Raw genomic sequence first — 25,065 nt, 5'->3', positions numbered from 1 at the left:
TCAACTCGGAAGCTAGATCAGCCATTCTACCTGCAAAGGTGGAAACGTGGTCAGAAACACGGGGAGGAACTCAAAACATCAAAATGCTGAATATAAAACAAGTAAAAAACGGGCAGGAATTGAAGAAAATACCCAGCAAAGTATTCTCAGCTGCAACAGTCTTGCACGACAGTAATAATTTGGTATTAACAAAACGAGGCTCGATCCTCGGTTGACCATGCCTATCTAAAGCAACTTCCCCTAAACTAGTCATTACTCTACAAGGCTTAAAGCCATCCACGTAGGCCTTAAGCTTCTCAAAGCCCGCCATCTCCGCCGGGGTCAGGTCCTCGGCAGCCGTCAGATACTCGTCGGTCCGCAGTAAAAAATGCTCCGACGACCAAGACAACGGAAAACGAAGGCCCCACTCCGTTACCGGCTCCCCTCCCTCGTCCAACTGGGGAGACCCATCCTCGAGGAGTACAGGCCTGTCCATATATAAAGAGTTCAAAGCAAACTCCGTCACCGGCTTCACCACGTAGTATCTCTCCTTGAAACCCCGAGCAGACTCCACGAACATCTTAAATATTTTGCTCGACTGATGCTTCAAGGAAATCCAACCCTGCCGGTCCCCGACCTTCTGTCGTTGGATTTGGAAGATGTAGAAAAATAAGGAAACAGTGGCTTCCACCTCCAGATACCGACAAAGGATCTGGTATGCCCGGATGAACGCCAACGAATTTGGATGCAGTTGGGAGGGAGCCACCTTTAACCGGCCAAAAATCTCAGCCTCCAGGTTGTTGAAGGGCAGCCGGTATCCCATCTCTTTGAACGCCATCTCGTACATAGTAAATCCACCTTCAGTGTACGACGAACAAATCCGCTCCCCTTCCGCTGGTGCGTGAACCTCCCAGTTGACCGAGCCAGCCTCCTCGACGATAGTAAAGAGCCGGGGATCCTGGGCAGTAATCGTCGAAGCAATGCCCCTCGGCTCGGGCGCAACCCAGGCCAGCTCTGGATCTGTAATTGTGTCGACCAACTTATGTTTTGACGCCGCTTGGCTCCCCGTAGCCTCCTCTGTGTCTGACATTTTGAATACCTGAAAAGCAGCGAAAATAAAGTGAATTCGGCAGTCATATCAAATCCACCCTTTCACCGCAATTCAAGTGAAAGGGCGTGAAATAGGGCGAGGACGCTGTCCCCGACCAAAAGCCCTTATCAAAATGGCAAAACAAAGACGAAAACAGAGGAAACGAGGAGAACCATTTAACAAAGCCTAAAAACGGGGAGAAGGTCCCCGACACAAGCTCAAAACGTTGCTCGACGCTTAGAAGCAAAATTAGTTTTGCATAAAAACCCAAAGTTAAAAACGGGGAGAAGCTCCCCGACACAGAGTTTCTACAAACTCATTTATCTACAGAAATTTCTCAACGAAATAACGGGGAGAAGGTCCCCGACATTTACACAATTCATAAAGACACTTAATATATTTGCGAAGGCGAAAACGGGGAGAATCTCCCCGACACAAGGCCTATCTAACCTACTTCTGCTACAATAAACGGGGAGAAACAGCGATTCAAATCTCCCCGATAAAATAATAGTGATGACGGGGAGAGGAAACAACATTTTCCTCCCCGACACAAAACTCAGAATTCCCAGAAATTCATACGATGTTCATCATCTTCTTCATAAGTTCATCGCATTTTTCCAGAAATATGAAGAAACATTCACCAAAATCCACGCTATTTCAACAAGGGATAAACACAACAACACCCTAAACTAGTGGGTCTTGCAAGTGCCGAAACACCAAAGCCAACTAACATAGTGGATTTTGATAAACAACAAACATCATAAAACCACTACTACGTGGTAATAGAGGATAAGTTGAAACCCAGACAACCCAAAATCAAAGGGAGAAAACCAAAATGGGTACAAACTGAACAACATAAACCAAATGGGTACAAAGCATACCCGAATCTAACACAAACAAAATGGGCAAAATGAGAACGAAATCAAAACAAGGGAATGAGTTTTTATTTACCTTTGTTGTGAGAAGATTTGAAGTTTGGAACTTTGAGCTTGAAGGATGCTTGAAACCTTTGAGTCACAGAAGCCAGTAGCAAACGCAGAAAGAGCAGGAGTGTGAAGAATGGAAAAGTGGCAAATGGCCCTTCTTTCTCCTATTTATAGACGCTTCAAACCCTGCATCCGCATCACGAAATGATGCATCTAATCGCGTCATAGCCATTGATCAAATCCAACGGCCACGATCAAAGTCATCAGATGGCTAAGATTCGATCTTGTTAAAAACCAAAGGTCGCGATGGATCCAACGGCTTACACGCCTCCTCGTAAAACGAAGCAACCATCACGCGTACTCCCAAGGTCATAATTACACTTTTCAATAGCCCATACACGTGTCAAGATCAGACGAAACGTCTGTCTTTTCACATCCCATCGAACAGACCACGCGTCTCTCGAGGGGCTCATCGCTATCCCCAACGCAAATATCTCCTCGACTTTGCGAGCATACAGAAATCACGGGAAATTGGAACAAACTTCATATATAAACGTGCCCGTAAAAACAGGCAACATCAGCTAGATGTAACATACACAATATGTCCTCGACAATTTGTCGAGGAACTAAAAAGCCAATAATTTCAAAGGGTAAAATCCTCTCCCCGTAGTTTCCACCACGAACATCGTGGCACACGTTACGAGCAAAGAGAAATTTCCCCTTTGTAAAATCCTCCTCGTCGTGCCACTGAGAAATTTACGAACAACATATAAACTCTGCTCGCGCAAACGAGCAACAAACATAATCAATGAATTATGAACTCCTCCTAGGATTGACGAGGAAAACAACTCCTCGACATACGGGCATGGACCTTAAGTCATTACTCCTATACCTAGGAGCAACGACTTGGGGGGCTCCTGTTCTGGACTGGGCCAAGAGCTGGCCCAATCACTTATGCCCGACATTTGGGGCATGGCCCAATAAGGGGATACTTCCCCGACACGTCAGCCAATGACGTGTCCTGCTCGACATAACAGATTAGCTCCGCGCTAATCACGTGCTCGGTTATCCGTGCACGACGACTCATTCAGCCTTAGCTTAACAGCTAAGCAGCATGTTTAACACGTGCTCCATTGACCAACCATATCCGTCACGGAGTCATCCATTACCCGCCAATAGCGGAACGACTCCAAACCAGGATAGAGGCAAATAACTGCCTTCCCCTACGATACAGGGGCTATCCTGGCAGTTGGGCCTATTGGGCCGGTTATCCAGGCCCAATAGACCAACCTTTGGCCCAGCGCTGGGGGCACTATATAAGCTCTCCTATACAGGAGAGCCAGGTATTCTGAATCATTAAGCATTCAACTTTCTCTCTCTTCTTTTGTATCTCTCTTGTTCACCTTGCTGACTTAGGCATCGGAGCACCTGCAGGTACAAACCCCCCCTTCGGTGTGGACGCTTGCTCAACGTACCGGCCATCAATCTATTCTGATCACCAGGTACGATCAGCCATGCTGAAACTTCACCAAATTCACAAGCAAGCATGAAAGACCAATCACTTCTTTTCTTCTTTTTAATATGTGCAATATCAATTGTTTTTCAAAACCACACTTTAATCATAACTCAAATTAATCCATTGGACAAAGATGCATCAATTTTGTGTATAAATATAGAGCAGAAATCAGAACAGAGGGAGGACGAATTGGGAGGATAGAGAGGAGAAAAATAGCCAAAAAAACTCATCTTTTTCATCATTTTTCCAAAATTCGAAATCCATTAAAACCACCTCCAACCTTCAATTTTATTCAACCAAATCACTCCAAACACTTCCTAAAGCTTAAAACCATCAAAAGAATCAAACAAAAGCACACAGAAACCCATATCCAAAGCTCAAAATAGCTAAAGAAAAGAGTAGGTGCCAACCCACCAAAGCAAAGCTCGAAACCAGTATGTTTCTCAACGTTTTTTGCTTATGAATACCCACTGAAGCTTTTCCAATCCTTGATTTTACTTAATCTGTTCAAATCTAGATTTTAAAGTTTTTTGGGTTTTAAAGTTTCGAACTTTTTTTTGAGATACAAACACCTTTTGAAAAATATAAGTTTATATTCATAATCTACGCAAGATTTGGAGAAAAAAGGTATATAATCATTTAATTTTTTATGAAGTTTTGACGTTGTTGTTGTTGTTGCTCGGCCGAAGCTCTTGAAGCTTCCAAGGCTTCTTAGCCGTGTTCTTCTTCAGGTTTGAAGGAGGGGAGATTGAAGACGATGACGTGGCAGCACGCCATTGGCTGCCTCCCCATTTTAAGTCATAACCGTTTGATTTTATTTAAATGATCCAAGGGCTGATATCTGTTATGTGATGTTTAAATCATTACCGCCTGATTTAATCAAAGGGCTCAGATCTGTGACGTCTACTGTGCGCCTCTGTTCTTATGCCATTCTAGATTCCCCCTTTTTGTTTGTTTGGACGAAAATCAGCTGGGCTGGGCCTGGTGTTGCAGATTGCTATTGCTTCACCCCCAGAACCCCAATTTACGCCCCCAGTGGCGGTTTATTTATTTTTTAGTGCTTATTCATATATAGGTGCTTATTTAAATAAGAGCTTATTCATATAAGTGCTTATTTAGATAAGTGTTTATCCATTGGAATTGATTATTTGAGTTATTGATTAATTAGTCAATTAATTAAATATTTGATTAAGTGAGTAACCATTTAAATTGTTTGATTAAAAATGCTTAAATTACTAAGTGCTTAAATGGTTAAACACTAAAATAAGTGATTGTTAGTTAAGTGATTAATTAATCAAAACCTCCTAAGCTTATTTTAATAAGTTCATATTTAATGTTTGGATTCCTTATTTGATTTAACACTTTCAAAAGCACCTCCTTACATTAAAAAACCCCACAACTTCTTTTTCTTCAAACAGTTATGATTAAGCAAAATTGACCGGTTGACAAAAGTTTCGGTCTATGCATATATTTATTGTTATATTATGTTTTCTTGGCTTGTTTTTTTGTTTATCTTGAACTCATCAAATTAAATCTTAATTGGAATGAAAAAGTGTTTGTATGACGTATGGTTTTCTCTCCCCGAATGATTCAAGGCCCTGACGTATGGCTCGTGACTTGAGTAATTCTCATTTTCAAACGCTAAAAAACGTTAAAACACTTCATCATTTGTTTCATCTTTTCTTTTGACTTTCTTAAATCAAATAAAAGAACTTAAAGCATAATTAAAGTGAAAAAGGGTTACTCTGACGTATCGCTTTCTTCCCCGGATAATTCAAGGCCATGAAGTATGGCTCGTGACTCGGATTATCCTCGTTCTCGGACGTTTTCATTAAAACTCCTAAAATCAACTCAACACAATTTATAAGCAATATGTAAAATATATTATAGAAGTATACAATGAAACAATGACAAGTTAAAATAAATTAGTTCCATACCCTTGGCCATCTGGACGAATCATTGGCCTCCCATCGCTCGCCTTCTATTGATAGGACGAGATTATCGTGACCCCTGCATCCTATCACCACTACCAACAGGTATTGGAGGTGGTAGATTTGCTGAAAGAGAAGTATGTCGGGACGAAACAGAAGTCAACGGCTGCGATGGAGAATGATTAGTAGTCGGGGCTGGAGATATGTGGTCCTGCCTAGAAGGATGTACTGTGTTATGTGGTACAAAATCCGGTGTAGGGATCATCCTTATAACTGGATCAGATTGATGCATTTCATTTGTCTGGCCTAGTGGAGGCATTTCAACTTGTGGCCTCGACGACTGTGGGGCTAGTGTAGTGGAATTGACATCCAATTTCAAAGGAGAAACTATTGGTTGTACCTGTATATTTTTTATAAAACAAAATGCTAAATCTCACGAAAAAGATTTCACGAATTTTTCACGAATCATATACCTACAGCCAGCCAACATCTAAACTACGCACCAATTATCATTAAATATGCAATTTAATTTGTAACATTACTTGCAAAACCCGGTGTGGGCATCATCCTTACAACTGGATCAAATTGATGCATTTCATTCGTCTTGCCCAGTGGAGGCATCTGGATCAGATTGTAACAACATTACTTACAAGTGATGGTAAATTGCTTAGTATTATCACAAACAAAATACATTGCACTTCCTACCCGTTGAGCTACTTGTGTAACCATATGCGGTAAAATCACACGACTCTTCTTCAAATGATTCTTCTTCAAAGAATTCTTCTTGACCTTGAGCTTTTCTTTTGGAGGCATCTATAGAAAATGATAACCAAAAAAAAGGGCAGTAGAATTAATCATCTATCAATTTTAGAGCTGTAAAAAGGGCCTTAAGGGGCCGGCCCTTTAAGGGGCGGACCCACTTATTCCAGATTATTAATTTTATTTAAATTTTAAACACAGTTTTTTTAGGGTGCCGATCGTGGACAGTGCTGATTGAAGAAAACGAGAATAAGTTCACGACACTAGAAAAATTGTTTAAAATTTAAATAAAATTAATAATCAGGAATAAGTGGGTCCGCCCCTTAAAGGGCCGGCCCCTTAAGGCCCTTTTTACAGCTCTAATCAATTTGCACAAAAAAAAAGTAACAATTTGAAGCATTGAAAAATAAACAATTCATAAAAAAGACAAAACTAAAACAGTAGAGAGACCACATTGAAACTAAAACAGTAGAGAGACCATAATGAGGACAATACATGAAAAAGAAAGAAAAAAGAGCTATCAATTCTAAGGCCCAAAAGAAAAAAAACTAGAATTTTTTTTTTGAAACAAAGAAAAAAACCACTTAAACACCACACATCACCCTAAACAAAGAAACCAAGACCAAATCCCAACAAGATTATATCATAAATTTCCAAATCCCTAAACAAAAAAAGCAGTAACAAAGAAACCAAGACCAAATCACAAAAAAATGCAGCAAAAAGCTAAAAAAAACCTAAACAACAGCAATATTATATCATAAAATTCCAACAAAGTAACTAAGAGCAAATCCCATAAAATTTCATGTTTATCAACAACAACAAAGTTGATTCTAAGCTTCACACAACAACATTATATCATTCAAATAGAAGAATAAGAAGATTGAAAAGTAAGGATTAAACTCACTGTTCCAATTAAGAGGGAAGAAAACGGCGCTACTGGGTCTCTGTAGTAGCTGAGACGGTCGTCGCCGACTGAGTGAATCGTCGGAGATGAGAGCGAATGGGTTATCGTCGTAGTAGCTGAGACGGTGCTTGAGTGTTCCTCGTCGCAGATGAGTATTCCTCTTTCCTTGAGAAATTTACAATGTGAAAGTGAAAAGGAAAGGAAAGGGTAAAGTAATAAATTTTAGATAAAAATTAATTATATTTTATAATTATATACGGAAATGTCGTGGGAAACGAAAATTACTTTTTTATCATTACAGACGGATATTCCGTGGGAACAGTTAAAAGATAGATAAAATTATATTTTATACTTACATACGGATATGCTGTGGGTAACGAAAAGTCTATTTTCACGCCAACCTTTTTTTGAGTGGGCACAACATTTTCGTGAAAAAAAGTGAGAGGGAAAGAATAGTTTTCTTATTTTAACCTTATCCATGGCCAAGCCGTGGGTATTATCCACGGAAAACAACCCTGGGTAAAAAAGTCGTGGGTATGTGCAATTTTTCTTTAAACATGTAGAACCTGTTGGTGGTCGTGCAACGAGGGTGTTCTTAGCCTCCGCGTCATCTCTTTCACCCCATAGGGGTTGTTTCGTCGTCGCTTCGGTGCTCTGCGACAGCCTCCGGCGGTCATTACTGAGTCGGCGTTCTTGTGGTTGCTTTCTAAAACTTGTTTGGACCTGTTCGCCGGACCTGTTTATAGCGGTGGTTAGGTTCGCGATTATGCTCTGGGTTTGGCTTTTTCGTTCCTAATCTAGGATCGATCTGGTGGTTGTTCTCTAAATATGGTTCCTTGGAATCTAGATTGGTTGCTTGCAGGGGTCTTGATCTGGGTTTTGTGGATCTAATTCTCTGTTTTCTACAGGTTAGATTGGAGTTGTTTAAACTTGTTCGGGGTTGGTTTCCATTCAAGTCGCCTACGTCTTGTTTTGTGGCTCGGCTGTGTTTCAGACACTACCGCCTACATGTTTGAAGAATTTCTTGTGTTTGTGCGATTGTTTTTATTGTACTGTTTGTTGCTTTGATTTTTTGTTCATGTTATTTTACAGAGATTGGGTGTTAGCATTTGGTTTCGGAAGGGTTTGGTTCTCTAATCCCGAAAGGGTTTGATTTTTCTAACATGTTGGCCCCATCTCAATCTGAGTTCAATTACGTCTGTTCTGGTTCTGGTTGTGTTGGTGATCCTTTGCTCTTCGATTCTCTGTTGTTCCAAGTCTGTTGAGATCTGCAGGTCTCAAGGCTTTAGTTTTATCTCCACTTCATCGAATTATTCGTCTTAGTCCATGTGACTATGTTCGGATTGTTACGCTCGAAAGAGCTCTAATGCCTGCTGCTTTGTTCAAGGGGTTGTTGGTACTTGGTTCTGGTTTCCGTGTTGGCGGCTGTTCCATTCGTCAATTTGAACTCTAATCGCTCTCTGCAGATAGCCACTATTCTCCTTTTTTTTTAAGTTGGTTTCGCTTCCGTACGCGGGTCCGCTGGGTTGCGCTCGAGATGAGTGTTTGTTTGTTATGACTGATTTGGGTTGTTTTGATCTTTCACAATGTATTTCTTTTACCTGGATCAGGTTTGATCCCCCAATCTTTGTATCTCTTTGTTTTATTTAATATATATTTTCTTTTTCTTAAAAAAAAAAAACTACATCAATATATAGATAAAGAAGAAAAAGTACAAAATAAATACTTCAAAATAAATTGTCAAACAACTTTTAAAAGAAATATTCAACTTTGAAAATAAATTGCCAAACAACTGTTACAAAAATATTCAACTTCGAAACATTTGTCCAATTACCAAATTCAATTTTGTTGGTATGAATGGTGGAATGGGATAAAATATTAAAGTTTTGTTTGTGGATTTGGTTGGAACGGAGCGGAAGATTAGGAATTTGGCTTTGAGGGAAAACTAAAATAATTCGATCTTCAATTTGGTTCATATAGCGGGTTAAAAATGTAGTTATATGTGGAGTTCCATAATTTTTTAAAAAGAATTCGAGAATGGGAGAAAATTTATTTTATTTTATTTTTATTAATTAAAGTGGTATACATATTGAGGTCAAAGGTGGATGTTATTTTTTATATTGTTTTAGTCTTAATTCTCTGGTTTTTATGGGAAGAGGGCCCAATTCATAATTCATCTGTAAGTTAAGTAAAGTCTGACAAAAAATTATTCTAATAAAAAATTAAACTTGGTTTTTTCCGAATAATTTGTCTTTGGGGGTGCTTATTAACCACTTCGGTCTAAAGTGGATTTTAATGAGGCCTTTTTATATTTTATTAATTTTTTTAAAATAAAATTTTAGATATAATTATTGATCGATTTCTTTAAATATTTTTTTATAGAGAAGTTGAATGACTAGAGGGAATAAATAGACAAATATCCTCGTAGAATTGCAAAATCAATAGGCAATTGTTTGAAAATTTGCATAGATGATGGTGGCTCTGCAAGTGCACAAAATCGCAATCAAGTAATAAAGTGATAAATTATCGTTCTTCACAGGGATTGTGCCAAAATTACTAGTTTCGCTTATGAATTTAGATAGTTTTGCATTCGCTTTGTTGTTTAAAGATAGTTGTGCGGGTAAAAGTAAAGTGCAGCAAAGTAAATGACTAGAAAATAAAGTAAAGGTGCGGGTGTGTCCACGCGAGGTGGTTAAGTGTTTTCGAATTCCTCCCTTACTCCTGCTTGGTGGTTTATTCCCGTGTTCCTCTCTATCAGGATTAGTCTAATAAAATAGGTTCAGAAGCACTCGTTCCCTATTTCTATTACACACTGGTCAGAGCCTAGTTTAGGTTGCCTTACTCTGCTTAAATATCCTCGCCCCGGTCGGTTCCACTTTTTCGTTTAAACTTAGGTATCCTTACCCTTGAGGCTCAATGTGTCGCAAGCTGTCGTGTGTGCCTCAAACTAGTCTTAACTCTGACTTCAGGTAGAATTTATCGTTCTTGACTAAGCTATCTAATCCTATACTAAGACCTCAGATAGTGAATTTAATGGTCTCATGTTAGCACACCGTCCTTCGTTCGGGATAATTAACTTCGTTTCCTATCTGATATTCACTAATTTCCTTAGAGTTTATTCTAATGTGATCAATATTAAAATAAAGAATAAAAACCGAACAATAAAAGAGTTTCAATAGGAACAATAGAATTTATTACCCAAATTATACAAAACCAAGCTTATAATAATGGGAAATGCTCATAATAGCAATGCTCTATAATAATATACGGGACCATTATTATAAAGTTAATTATTACCCTAACTATTCATAATAAAATTTTTAATTTTTGATTAAAAAGATACACAGGACCATTATTTATCACTGAAATATAAAAAATTGAATAAATAAGTTTACAAGAAATAACACAATAATTCTACTTATATTTTAACAATATTATATAAAAAAATTTAAATATTTAATTCTAAATAAATTTTCTACATTAATATAGTGACAAACTTAAATATCGAATAAAAATCAATGGACCTGTGCGAATGCACGAGTCTTTAAACTAGTATCTCATAAAAAAATAAACAATATTATCATCAAATTTACTACTAATTTTTAATAATAATATAATAAAGTTATTATAAAAAATATAATAATAAAGTTTTTCTTTTGAGCAATATAATAATAAAGTTATTATAAACAAATATAATAAAGTTAATTCTAATCAAATTTCTAATTTTTTATTAAAAATTATACACGAAACTATTATTTGCCATTGATAATTTGTTCATCTAATAAATTTACAAGCAATAACACAACACAAGTTTCACTTAAATTTTTAAATATTTTATTTTAAATAAATTTTTACCTTAATTTAATGACAAACTTAAATATAGAATAAAAGTCAATAGACTCGTGCGAGTCTTTTAACTAGTTCTCTTCAAAAGTTGAAGTGTTTTCGGCATGAATCCCTTTTTCTATCGTCAATCATCCATAATGCTTAGATTACGACTTTTAATATCGGTAAACATAACTCAATTAGCCGAGACATTACATATAAAATGCTGAGACTGAAGTTCGAAGCCCACTATTTCAACTTAAAAAAAAAGTTTTGTCAAACCATAAAAAGTTTTGTCTCTGTTTCTCTCAAACCAATCAAAGGCTTGAAGAATAATAATTGTGGAATATTTACGATCCTGCAAGTGTGAGGAGAGAATAGCGGTGATCCACGAAAGTCAGTCATTACCTGCCAAAAATCATATTTGACCCTGTAATTCCAAATCTCTAAATGTAATAGCTTTCTCTTGTTTTTCCTTTGTGGCTTTGATTCAACCAGTAAAAATTCACTCTACTTTTTGGTTCTGTAATTAACTTAATTTGATACTATTCAACAACATAACAAGAACTAACAAGAGAGAACATTTTCTTTCTTCAACTATAACGTTGGTTTGAATGGAGAACATTTTAGGTCTTATAAGACTTCGTATAAAAAAAGGCACTAATCTCATACCTCGCGATTCTCGTACCAGTGACCCTTATGTTGTTGTCACCATGGCCGAACAGGTTTGTTACAACAACCAACCTTCCTCTTTTTTTTTTTTTCTTTTTAGTATTTCTTACCTCTAATGGGTTTGTGCACACCCCTGCTGCACCTTGATGAAATAGGGATTGCATGTTAGCATAATAATAACCACATCAAGTTGAACCTATAATCTTTCTTTTTGAGTTTATGTTGTAACTTAAGTTTTTTTGTGAGACTTTTGGAAGAACTTATCAAAACAACTTATGATAATTTTCATTATATTTTTATTTTTTTTCCATAAATTCTCAATATAACTTATGAAAATAGCTCGTAGCATATATAAAAATAATTTATCTTCATGTTTTTTTGTCGGGTAGCCTAGTGGCTAAAACTTTCACTCTTAATTTGGTGGATAAGTGGGGTGTCCGGGGTTTGAACTCCGACCCCTATATATAAAATGCGATGTCCGTACGAACTGAGCTAAGCTTATCTTCATTTTATATATTGCTATTAAAATAGTTTATATATAAGCTTATATATAAGTGCTTATTGTGTTATGAGCTGCAAATAAGTTGTTTATCCAAATAGCCCTATGTATTTATCTGATCTAGTTGATAGGGAGATTGCAAATAAGTTGTTTATCCAAATAGCCCTATGAACCTGGAATTTCCCACTTATTCACCTTTAAAGAGTGACCACTACACTATTTGACAAAAAAAGAAGTATTTATCCAAAATCTTAAAAAAAAAAGGAAGAGATATTTAGCTGTAATTATTTTAACTTTTTGCTACTGCTATCTGTTACTCTAATTGGTGCAGACACTGAAAACTGGTGTTGTCAAAGATAACTTGCATCCTGAATGGAATGAAGAATTAACACTTTATATTCAAGATAAAGATATTAACACACCAATACTACTGGTGAGTACTCTCTCTAATATTATGTAATCATTAATGTATTAGGACTCTCATTACCTGAAATGGCCTAATTAATGTTTTAAATTATGGTACTATGGCGCTCGCATTGCAGAGAACTACAGTCAAATGCAGATGATGCATTGCGGTCGTAGAAACATAAAAAAAAAATCTTGATATTGTATCCTTGATAAAGGGGCTAGAGTAGACATTATTTTAAACCATGAGACTAATGTTAACCAATGTTAAATTGTTTGCGGCTTTGAATTTTGGTTTTCTTTTCAGACAGTTTGCGACAAAGACACTTTCACAGTGGATGACAAAATGGGCGAAGCAGACATAGACATAAAACCATATCTTCAATGTGTGAAGATGGGATTGAGCGATCTCCCAGATGGACATGTAGTCAAAGTTATTCAACCAGATAGGACGAATTGTCTTACCGATGAAAGTAGCTGCATATGGAGAAATGGTAAAGTTGTCCAAGAAATGAGTTTAAGATTGAGAAACGTCAAGTCTGGTGAAGTACTCGTCGAAATTGAGTGGATCGATGTTACGGATTCCAGAGGCTTATCAGAGGTTGATGACATTTAGGTGTCCTTGCCTTCCCTAACTTTATGCATTACTGCTTGTATTATGATGCTATATTGTTATGTACTAAATTATCATAAGCTGAGGTTACTATGTAACTGTTAATCTTAGTTTGATACTGATGTCAAATTCTGTTATATTGTCAGAAATTCTGTTTATATTAAAGACAATGCAGGCAGCAGAGAAGGTTCATGAAATACATACATTACATTTTTGCCAGCATTATTTTCCTTACTCACCATTTTCAAACTCGAAACATTAACCAAGAAAGTTTAGAATCTTTACCACTCGGACCAACCAACAAGTGTTTACATAACGTGTCTTGATAGATAGATAAATAGGTTTGACTATATATATAAAATAAAAAATAATATAAATTTTTATCGGGAGGGCCGGGGGCTGTAACCACTCTATGTCAGAAGTCCAGAACTGACTCCCGAACCAGATTAGGCGGTACAGTAAGCCGGATACTGTGGTGAAAACAAAAAAAATAAATAAATATAAATTTATTGAAAATTTAAAATTTATATAGGTTGCCTCCATTTTATGAATTTCTTGGGTCCACTACCTAGTAGATATTATGTGGTTCTCCAGAAACACTCAAAATTTCTTGTGACTTCAGACAGTGCTAGCTCACCTTACTGCTAGAAGTTGTTTTTGTTCTTCAACTGTCACTAGCCACAAACATGGTTAACTATGTTTGGTTAATCCAATGAATATAATGACAAAATTGCTATATGTATTTTGTCACGTTTTAGATACAGAAATAATCTGCAAGAATATACCATACACTCATTTTACTCAGAAAGTATCAGTTGGAACTAATGACAAAAATAATTGGCATATAGACAAAAATAACAACAAAAATCTTATAGATATTTTTTTTGTTCCTGAGATATTGGATTCTAAGGTTCTGGTTTAATGCAGTAGCATTCACCTTATCTCTTAAAGCTTCGTTTTCATTCAAATATAGCAAGAGCGGCAAAAAACAGTAAACAATGGCTGCTTCTACTTCTTCAAACTTCTCAGCATCTTTCCACAAAAATACAAAGAAAACAAACTATCATTCTTTGCTGGGAAATATACCTTTGCACACTAAACTTGGTTTCTCATCTTCTGTGAAATTCACTAAATCTGTAATAAGTGTGAAATCTTATGGTACTTCAAAGTATGATGAAGTGGTGGTGGATGAAGAATTGGATAAGATTAGGAGGCTTCAGAATGGTTCAGATGTTAGAGGAATTGCATTGGAAGGTGAGAAAGGAAGAACGGTTGACCTCACTCCACCTGCCGTGGAGGCAATATCAGAGAGTTTTGGGGAATGGGTTGTCAATGGTTTAGAGAAGCAAAAAGGATATCCGGTAGAGAATGTGAGCGTGTCTCTTGGACGTGACCCTCGAATTACGGGGTCTAAATTGAGCGTTGCAGTGTTTGCAGGTCTTGCTCGCGCTGGTTGTATGATTTTTGATATGGGACTTGCTACCACGCCAGCTTGTTTTATGAGCACATTATTGCCTCCATTTGTCTATGATGCTTCAATAATGGTAAGTTACATTAACTTTTCTACTTCAAAAGTATGCTATATGTGTTGGAAGTTTTTAGATACATAAGCACTATTTAGTTCACGTGTAACTAAGTTGTTTATCTGACAGATGACAGCGTCTCATCTGCCTTACACACGTAACGGTCTTAAATTTTTTACAAAGAGAGGGGGGCTGACATCATTGGAGGTAGAAGAAGTATGCGACATAGCTGCTCGTAAATATGCAAACAGGATGGCTAAAGTGTCTACTCTGCTTAAAGTACTTCCAACAAGAGTTGATTTCATGAGTGCTTATTCAAAGCACCTACGAGAAATCATCAAGGAGAGAATAAGCCATCCTTTGCATTATGAAACTCCTCTCGAGGGATTTCAGGTTTGACTAATACATCTACATATTTATTGTTTGATTGTTACACATGCTTCTGTTTAGTATCTTCTAAGCTCTTAGTAACTATAACATTTAGGACTAATGTTTTATACACCGAAACATTCAACCAGTTGAACCATGAACCCTCACTGTGTACTATTAGGTTATCTGAGAGGTTCGATCAATGTCTCATTCCAGTTCATCGATCAATGTTTAATTTCAGTTCAAACGGTTTAAAGTTGGTTAACCATGATCTTGAGGTTTCACTGGTTCGATATTTGGTTTGATTTTTAAAACATTATTAAGAAGCTCTGTCATTTAACTTATGCAGAAATGCATATGATCTTATATTATTATGGATATTTTCAAGTAAAGAACTATAAGCTTATATTAGCTGATAAGTTGACATAAGTTAGAAGCTAATCCAAACTAGGCCTAACTGCAATTTTGAAGACGGTTGAGATGCACGCACAATGTTGGCATCGTTAGTTGATAGAGGAAAAACCAACATTTAGTTGTAACTAATGAAACAGAATCTTCTACAGATAATAGTGAATGCCGGAAATGGCTCAGGAGGATTTTTCACATGGGATGTCTTAGACAAGCTTGGTGCAGATACCTTTGGATCTCTTCATCTTAATCCTGATGGCATGTTTCCGAATCACATTCCCAACCCTGAGGACAAAATTGCCATGGCAATGACAAGAGCAGCAGTGTTAGAAAACTCGGCTGATCTTGGAATAGTCTTTGATACTGATGTAGACAGAAGTGGCGTCGTTGATAACAAAGGGAACTCAATAAATGGTGACAAGCTCATTGCTCTAATGTCTGCCATTGTATTGAAAGAAAACCCAGGATCAACCATAGTGACTGATGCTCGTACGAGTATGTCGCTCACTAAATTTATAACGGATAGAGGTGGTCACCATTGCTTATATCGTGTCGGTTACCGAAATGTTATTGACAAAGGAGTTCAGCTTAATAAGGATGGAATCGAAACACATCTCATGATGGAAACATCTGGTCATGGTGCTTTGAAAGAAAACCATTTTCTTGATGATGGTTAGTTAAAATTCATGTTCGTGCATGCTTTGTATGTTGAATATAGATCATTCCATTGATTATGTTTCTGTGTTTATGTAATCAAGGGGCCTATATGGTGGTGAAAATTATAATTGAAATGGTAAGAATGAAGCTTGGTGGATCAGATGAAGGGATTGGCAGTCTTATAAAAGATCTTGAAGAGCCTTATGAATCAATTGAACTAAGAATAAATATCGTTTCTGAACCTCGATATGCTAAAGCAAAAGGATCAGAGGCCATTGAAACATTTCGAAACTACATCGAGGTATATTTCGTAAAACCAACTAAACTCCAACTAGATTTGACTTCTTTAAAGTGATAGAGAGTAAATTAAACGTTGATATAGTCGACATTACTTACTTTTAATCTAATGACATTCCTACAAATTTTGAACACATTATGGCTATTAAAAAATGTGGAGTGTTTGTTTTATGCTGTTATACAGGAAGGGAAACTTAAAGGGTGGGAGTTGGACTCATGTGGTGACTGTTGGGTGAGTGAAGGGTGTCTTGTTGATACAAATGACACCCCAACACACATTGATGCTCAAATGTACAGGTGATAATCAAAAGCTACTACAAAATACTTCCTTCGTCTCTATTTATAAGCATATTTTGGAGAGAAAAAATTGTTCGTAATAAGAGGCAGTTCACCTTTCTAAATTTATTGAATAATTAATGTATCTGGTCTATAATATAGATCAAATACGTCAATTATTCAATGAATATATAAAGGTGAATTGTCTCCTATAAAAAAGACCATGAAGGAGTATAAGCAATCTTTCACATTAAAGATGCATTTATTAATTTTTACAAATATATCCTTTTTTTTTTTTTGTAAGACGAATAACATCTAGACATTAGGGGCAAAGCAGGTTTCACCCCCATCCTTTGCCTATAGCTCTTTATTATTATATAAAAAAGAAAGAAGAAAAAAGAAATAAATACAAAATTGGAGGACATAGACCTAATCCAGTGAGCCCACACAAAAATGCGTAGGACAATAAAATAAACCAACTTCTAGTTAATCCTAAGACAAAATAGGAACCCCTAAAACTTGAGGTGAATGAACCGACCATCAACACGTAACAATCCAACTACATACTACTCAATACTACGGTACTAATTTGTCTCCGAAGATGAAAATTCAATATTGAATACAATACCAACTTTTCTTAATCTATGTGAAAATTTGCAAAGAGACGTCTAAAAAGGGAAGGAGAAGTATTCTAACAGTTCAACAAATTTGATTTTCATATTTCTATATGCTTTGTTCATGAAAACTGACTTTATTGTGGCAATTGCAGGGCAAAAGTATCAAACGATGAACATGGACAACATGGTTGGGTACACGTGAGACAGAGTATTCACAACCCAAACATTGCTGTTAACCTGCAATCATCTGTTCAAGGAGGCTGCTTGTCTATGGCAAGAGATTTCAGAGATGAGTATGTCACATTGTTGCCATTCTGATTTATTTATTACTCCCTCTAGTCCTTAATATAAGAAAATAGTTACATTTTAGATACATCGAGTAACTAATGTATCTGATCTATAATATGTAATGAATCCACAAAATTGGATAGGCCCAATTAAGAGTTAATCAACTTCAGCTCAAGAAATAGAACATCTAGGCTTGAGTTAGACATATATAACTAAAGAAAAGCAAATGAATAGGACATTGAATATGTAATTGGTGATTTAGTCACCTCTCTCTCTCTCTCTCTCTCTCTCTCTCTCTCTCTCTCTATATATATATATATATATATATATATATAGTTAGACATATATAACTAAAGAAAAGCAAATGAATAGGACATTGAATATGTAATTGGTGATTTAGTCACCTCTCTCTCTCTCTCTCTCTCTCTCTCTCTCTCTCTATATATATATATATATATATATATATATATATATATATATAGGCTAGATACATTTATTATTCAATGTATTTATAAAGTAAACTTTCTCTTATATTAAAGATCGGAGGTATTCTAAAAGCATTTATTAGAGTTATATGATTTGATTATCTGATGTATCTTTTTATTCAATCATTGCAGTTTTCTTAAAGCAAGTGGAGTTGATGCATTTCTAGACATTGCTCAAATTGATAAGTTTGTTGAAAATGGCCCATTAGCCTGATTTACAATATGCAAAGTTACAACATTAGAATCAGAATGATTGATTCTTATTATCAGCTTCTGTAAGAAAGAAATAGAAGAAAACTGATCATGTTATTATTATTTCTTTCTCTACATGAACATGTATATATACAAATTCTGATACAAATAGATTAATGCTTAAAGCTAAGCATTAATCTATTTGATCCTGGCTCAGAAGGAAGGACATTGCGATTTGGACACATTGATACAAATTGATACAAATAGATTAATGATAAGGTTATGTTGGTTTTAGGAAGGACATTGCGATTGACACATTGTGATACAAATAGCTAGATTAATGCTTAAAGCTAAATTAATGATCATAAACTTGAATGTGATTAGACCTTGCATGAAACACTGGACTGGAAGCAACAGCTTTAGCATTTAAATTGTCAGACCACAGAATTGGTGCGTTTTACAAGCAGGTTGCTTTATTTTGCATTCATTCATGTATAATCAGTTCTTTAAGACAAAAACAATGTTGCTTCAAAAAAAAAAAAGAAGACAAAAACAATGTTTAGTTATAAGTAGAAAAGTTATTTATATTTTGCCATAAGCACAAATGAATCGTACGTCAATTTGATGTTAGACAAACTCAATGTGTTTGATAAGTACGTTCACACTTAATCAACAATAGTTTTACAAGAAAATTAGTGCTGGTATGTTAAGAGAGTATTGTGTTTATTGCATGTTTGAAATTTCACCATGTATAAAAAAATCACGGGACTAATTATTTATTAAAAGAACTTCATAGTGTAGCTTTTGTAAAATCAGAGTCCGATTTTGGTAGAATTACCGTCAAACCAATTGGGTCTAGTTATTATCTAGATGCTAGAGCACTGGCGGAACTAGGGGTGGCTCGGGTGGGCCACGGTCACCCCCGAAAAAATGAGAAATTACTTGATATTTTTATAAAATTTAAACTGTATGCTATATATATATATAACTATCTGTACACAAGAATTAACAAACAGCGAGCGCAGCCCATGGGTTACTAGCAGGTGTTAATTTGTCTTTTGGATCCTAAGGTCGTGATATCTATTCTCTCTGACCCCAATTTTTCATTTTCTGTGCTTTTTTCATTTAAAAAAAAGGTCATGCTAACCGGTGCCTCCGGGGTACTGGTTAAGGAAACCAAAAAAGGAAATTTTAAAATTGAAAATAACACTTTTTAGACTTTCGAGGCGTTGACTGCACAAATTTCAATATGATATTACTATATTTGGTTCCTTAAATAGTGCCCCGGGGGCACTGTTTAGCATTTTCCTAAAAAAAATCATGTTTAACACCCAAGATTCGAACCACTCAAACATTTTCTCAAAGCAACTAAACCAATAGTATTTTTTTTATAAAAAGTTGATTTTCTCAAAACAACTATTTTCAAATAAAATCAATTATTCTCTTTTGAGTTACGTGTAATATGATAAAATATATAATTTTGATGATTAACTTTGTACAAATATTAATTTAAAGTAAATGATTGATAATATCAAGTAACTTAGAATTTTATTCAAGTTATACAATTTAATTTTTTTATGATTAAATTTGTGTTTTTTATTACTTAAATTTTTACATTATAATTATTTTAGCAGCCCCCGGTAAAGTAATTTTTTTTCCTAGTTCTGCCACTGTGCTAGAGTCTAGTTATCTCTGACAGCAGCATCTGTACTTGTCCTTTGTGCAATTGGGTTGTTATTTATTGTTACAACTTACAAGGGAAATGTATTTTCTCTCAAACTTTGCTGTTCAATTATTGATTGGATGTCGGTACAAAATAAGTATGCATTGTTATTAAGACAACTTTTCTAATTACTTGCTTGCAGATAGACAAACCAACTCACTCAACGCACGGGTTGCGGTTAGAGATGGCAATGGTATCTCTATGGACATAGATTAGATAGTAGTCATTCAGGGACGGACACTTGTAGGGGCTGAGTGTGGCTTTAGCCACACCAGATTTTTCCAATTTTTTTTATATACTGAAAAGAAAGAAAAAAATACAGAATTGTTAACCTCAAACAATCACATACTCTTTTTCTCTTCCTCTTCAAATTCTCAAATAAGCAAGATCAGAAATGTCTACCTCAAATCCTCAATCTTCAATTTTCTACCAATTGTAAGCTTATAGGTGTGTTTGAAAATCTAAGGTAAAGTGAGTATTCCAATTTTCTCCTATTCTTTTCTCCTTTTTCAGCTGAATCCTAAAACCTCAATTTGTTAAAATTTCAATTTTCTCAATTTCTCATAAATGGGTACATTTATATCAATTGGTGTGAAGAACAATAGTTATTTAGCTGTGATTTTGATCTGTTATGTTCAGCAGGTTATTGTATGATTGCATTACTTTGTATTGTTAATATACCTTGAATTTGTTCCTCTAGATTTGATAGTCTGCCTTGGTGTTTGATGATATGGTTATTTGTTTGGATACTGTCCTGCTATATTATGCAAGTGTGGTAATGTTTCCTTACCATAAGTTCAACAATAAAAGAACATAGGCATCCCAGTAATAACGGGAAAATAAATTGACTTTACTCAATTTAAAATCACAACTAAAGAGCCCCAATTTGTTAAGAATAGAGAATAGAACAATTCTAAGGAATTGATATGAGTTGCACTAGACCTCACTGAACTCACTGAATTAGCTTATTAAGGTGACATTTGAGAAGCTGTTTATTAGTGGCTTGAGTTTGTCTAGTATTAGGGGGCAAGTGTATGAAGGAGCTAGCAATATGCGAGGTAAGTTTGGTGGTTTTAGAACTTTAATCCAAAATGAGAATCCATCTTATTATGTGCATGGTTTTGCCCATCAACTTCAATTGACACCTATTGCTTGTGCTAAGACTTACAAAGATGTTAGTGGTTTTTTCGGTAAGATCAATATGCTTGTTAATTTCATACAGTCTTCTAATAAGAGACAAAAATTGTTTTAGGAATCGGGACAAACAAGTAACCCAGTTTGCAAAATTTCTTTTATGTTTAGCCACACTGATATTAAATGTCTGGATCCGTCCCTGTAGTCATTGCTATCGACCGCATTGGATAAAAACGTTACCCATTTTCTCGTCTCATATCTGCTTATCTGATAGATATCTATTTATTTTTCTATGTTCATTTGTTATATTAACCATTTATTTCTCACGTGTCTGTGGTGTATTTTATCTGCAGTTATCACGAGTACGGATTTATTTTTTACCCATATACCAATTGCATGCAATGTAATACATGTTACTACACATTTTATTATGGCTTAATTAGTAAAATGGTCCCTTAAAGATATTTTTGGTTTCATATTGGTCCCTTAAAGAAAAAAAGGTTCAGATTGGTCCCTTATTGATAGCTCTGTTAGTCGAAAAGGTCCTTTCGTTAAATCTTTAACCTCAAATGTATTAAGTGGACCAACATTATAGGCGGTTCACCATATACCTCAATCAATCTTTTAATTGTAACCATTTGATCTTATTGTAAAAATTGAAACCATTGGATTTTGCATCTCCATGAGATCTAATGGTGTACCATTACCAACTAAATTATTTTTCTATTTCTTCTTCTTCTTCCATTCATCTTCGTATTATTCATATATTCATCAATCATTTCTGAATTTTCTTTCATCTTCAAACAAACCCAGAAGAAAAAAATTAAACTTTCTAAATTTTAACTTATCACAAAATCCCAAAATGTTGAAACAAAAACCCTAATTTTCCTCATCATCTTCATCAAATCCTTCATCATCTTCATAAATCCCTAAATATCCAAATCTTAAAAAAAATTGTCATAGTTGCCAATTCAACAAAGATCCTTCAAATAACACAAATCCTTCCCTTTCATTTCACTCCTTCAAACAATACCCAAAAAATCTCAAATCAACACCCAATTTCATATTCTTCTTCTTCACCACCACCACCAATTTCATGTTATTCATCAACACCACCACCACATATCTCAGATTCGCCATCACCACTAGGTACAAGATTGTTACAAAAAACACAAAAGGTGGAAAGATTACAACATAACACAAATTTGGTACAAATTTTATTTCTGCATAAAAAATTTCAGACGATTCAAAATAATCAAAAGGGGAAGATTACAATCTAAATTTATAGCATAAAATTGAAATAATCTTCAATTTCTATCAAACAAACTTCCATCTTCAATGACAATCTTCGATTTCAATCAACCCATCTTCAAACTGAAAGGGGAAAGTGTCGATACAGATGAGACAACGTGGCTTTGGGAGACACATAAGGAGATCTGAAGTGGTGACATAGAGATGAAGAGGTAACTGGGTTTCAATGGAGAAGAGGAAGATCACAGGGAGAAAGTAACAAAGTGAGAAGAAGGGGAATAGATCTTTCAATCTAGTTTTTATTTTTTTAATTTCAACCGTTGATTAGTTTATATTCCACGTGTCACTCATCCATCAAAACAATTGGAAAAATGAAGCATATATGACTGTAGTGGATCTCAACTCCAATGCCACCTGTCAATAGTTAACGTCTTCAAGAAAAAATGGATGGAAAGGACCAATGTGGCAACAGTGATATTAATAAGGGACCAATCTAGACTGTTTTTTCTTTAAGGGACCATTATGAGACCTAAAATATCTTTAAGGGACCAATAGAGTAATTAAACCTTTTATTATCAAGAGAAATTAACATGCTGGTTCTCTTGAAGAGCTGAAGAAGATTCTTGAACTTCTAGATATTATTACAATCGAAAGGAACTCAATTCTGACTATGTGAAACTACCGCCAGTCTTTGCCAAGATAATACAATCACAACAGATTCCAAATGGTTATGTAGTGTCTACAATTAGAGCACCGACTCTGACACGGATACCGCGACACGACATTGACACGCGATATCACTAATGTGAAAAATATAAGACACCGATACCGCTACATATTTATAAAAGATATAAATTGAGAATCAAAATATATCCATGTAAATCTAAGTTGAACAAATTATTTCTTAAAAAAAGTTTTAAAACAAGATTTAATAATATTTTACTTTTATCTACTATCGAAAAAATTAAAAATATTGTAATCAAAATGTAATGTCTTCAATTCATCATTGATCAATATTGTTGTTTCGACACATATTTAACTCTTGTAAATATGTCTGATATGTTCCTAAGGAGAGTAAAAGCAAAGAAAAAACAATTTTTTTGGGACACTTGTCCGACACCGATCAAACGAGTGTCAAAGTAAAGAAAAAATTGACTTTTCTTGGACACCGGTCTGAACTATCTGACACGTGTTGTACGAGTGTTATATAAGTGTCAGACACCGACACATGTCGGACACCGCGATACGCCTAATCATAGAGGTGTCTGTGCTTCATAGATTAGAGCTTTCAAAACGACTACCCGGTTCTAAGCAGTCCGATCTAATTGGGCTTCGTGTTTTATCGAACCAGACCAAAAAACCCATATTTAAATTCAGGCTTTTTCGAACTGGAATAAAAAGCTCTAAAAAAATCCGGGTTAATATTTATGGTCCAAACCCTACATTTAACATGATGACTTCTCAACCCACCCCCTGAATTTCTCTTTTCGCACGGAAAAATTCGGAACGTATTTTCCAAATTTTTTTGCGTCCTACAAGAAACATGCCTTGTGGGTTGAGAATTTTTTATTTAACAGCTCAATCTACAACAACATGATCGTTCAAGATGCTAAAAACTCAGATATTTTCTCTCTAAGCCTCCCATGTATCTTTTATACCCCCAAATATTCTAATTTTGCCCTTGCTAAAAATTTCGGTTTGCAGAAACCGAAATTTTTTCTAGTTCAAATTCAGGAAAAATTCAGTTAACAGAAACTGAATTTTTTTTTCAAGACAAAAAAAAATCCAGTTCGTAGCAACCGAAATTTTTATTGAAGGGCAAAAAAGTAAATTCCAGGAGGGGAAAAAGAACCATGGGGGGCCTAAAGAGAAAACATCAAAAACTCGTGGGGGTATGAAAATTGATTAAAGAAGATGTTCTTCTCATCAACAAGATGTAATACATATTCTTATAAGAGTTTGATTCAAGTAGTTTTTTGTCTCAATAAAACACTGAAGGCTTATTTTTCTTATTTGCCAAACAAATAAAGAAAAAGGCTTATTTTTCTTATAAGATCGTGCAATTGGAGGGGGGTGGGGGTACAAGTAAAGCAGTTTATTAGGCTCCATGGACTCTGCTTTGTATTTGCTGCCTCCTGGTACATCTTGTACCTTGCAGTGCTTTATAATAAATTTTGGCCATTCAAAAAAAAAAGTTTATTAGGCCCCAAATTTTTTTTTATAGATTAATTTTGCTATTTAGTACTGTAATTTAGTAAAAAAAAATTTGATAGAGTAATTCAGTAAAAAATTAATCAATCATGTGAATACATTTAATATTTTGTTACGGTAGAGTTTCAAGTGTCTAGATTTTTTAGATAATATTAGAAAAGTAATTTATGGTTTAATTCTGGTACTCATGTATTATGAATTTTCTATTGTTTTTATTTCGCATATATTAATATATTTGCCATTTAAAAAAAATTAGAAAAGTAATTTGTGTACAATCTTTAAAGTGTTTAAATAGACTATGTTATATATATATATATATATATATATATATATATATATATATATATATATATATATATATATATATATATATTGACAAATAGACTATGTTATACTTAATGAACTTAATTAACGGGTTAAGTAAAATTGAATAAAATTTATAATAGTACTTATACAATATTTACAACAATCTCACTCAAGCTAGCGAATGGATAACAATCATTCCAAGCTTGCAA

General features: G+C 35.1%; 2 protein-coding genes across 2 annotated transcripts; both read left to right on the top strand.

The window, feature by feature from the left end:
• Positions 1-11,218: 11,218 nt before the first annotated feature.
• Positions 11,219-13,319, top strand: LOC123907303 (protein C2-DOMAIN ABA-RELATED 7-like). Its single transcript, XM_045957503.1, has 3 exons — positions 11,219-11,655; positions 12,433-12,534; positions 12,814-13,319. The coding sequence occupies exons 1-3, from the start codon at positions 11,545-11,547 to the stop codon at positions 13,120-13,122; spliced, it is 522 nt and encodes a 173-aa protein (XP_045813459.1). The 5' UTR covers positions 11,219-11,544; the 3' UTR covers positions 13,123-13,319.
• A 676-nt stretch (positions 13,320-13,995) lies between these two features.
• LOC123907302 (phosphomannomutase/phosphoglucomutase) lies at positions 13,996-18,525 on the top strand. Its single transcript, XM_045957502.1, has 7 exons — positions 13,996-14,663; positions 14,772-15,035; positions 15,575-16,091; positions 16,178-16,377; positions 16,558-16,670; positions 17,419-17,559; positions 18,172-18,525. Exons 1-7 carry the CDS (start codon positions 14,118-14,120, stop codon positions 18,251-18,253), a joined length of 1,863 nt encoding a protein of 620 aa, XP_045813458.1. The 5' UTR covers positions 13,996-14,117; the 3' UTR covers positions 18,254-18,525.
• The last annotated feature ends 6,540 nt before the right edge of the window (positions 18,526-25,065 follow it).

Source organism: Trifolium pratense, linkage group LG2 (genome assembly GCF_020283565.1).
Source record: "Trifolium pratense cultivar HEN17-A07 linkage group LG2, ARS_RC_1.1, whole genome shotgun sequence".
In the NCBI taxonomy this organism is placed as follows: Eukaryota; Viridiplantae; Streptophyta; class Magnoliopsida; order Fabales; family Fabaceae; genus Trifolium; species Trifolium pratense.
This window is presented reverse-complemented; position numbering and strand designations above follow the sequence as displayed.

Bases quoted from the DNA above. Each gene is read 5' to 3' on its own strand.
- LOC123907302 (XM_045957502.1), top strand. From the start codon at position 14,118: ATGGCTGCTTCTACTTCTTCAAACTTCTCAGCATCTTTCCACAAAAAT. The intron at 15,036-15,574 runs GTTTGACTAATA...AATCTTCTACAG, and splicing joins CTCCTCTCGAGGGATTTCAG to ATAATAGTGAATGCCGGAAA. The intron at 17,560-18,171 runs GTATGTCACATT...CAATCATTGCAG, and splicing joins GCAAGAGATTTCAGAGATGA to TTTTCTTAAAGCAAGTGGAG.
- LOC123907303 (XM_045957503.1), top strand. From the start codon at position 11,545: ATGGAGAACATTTTAGGTCTTATAAGACTTCGTATAAAAAAAGGCACT. The intron at 11,656-12,432 runs GTTTGTTACAAC...TAATTGGTGCAG, and splicing joins TTGTCACCATGGCCGAACAG to ACACTGAAAACTGGTGTTGT. The intron at 12,535-12,813 runs GTGAGTACTCTC...TTTTCTTTTCAG, and splicing joins TTAACACACCAATACTACTG to ACAGTTTGCGACAAAGACAC.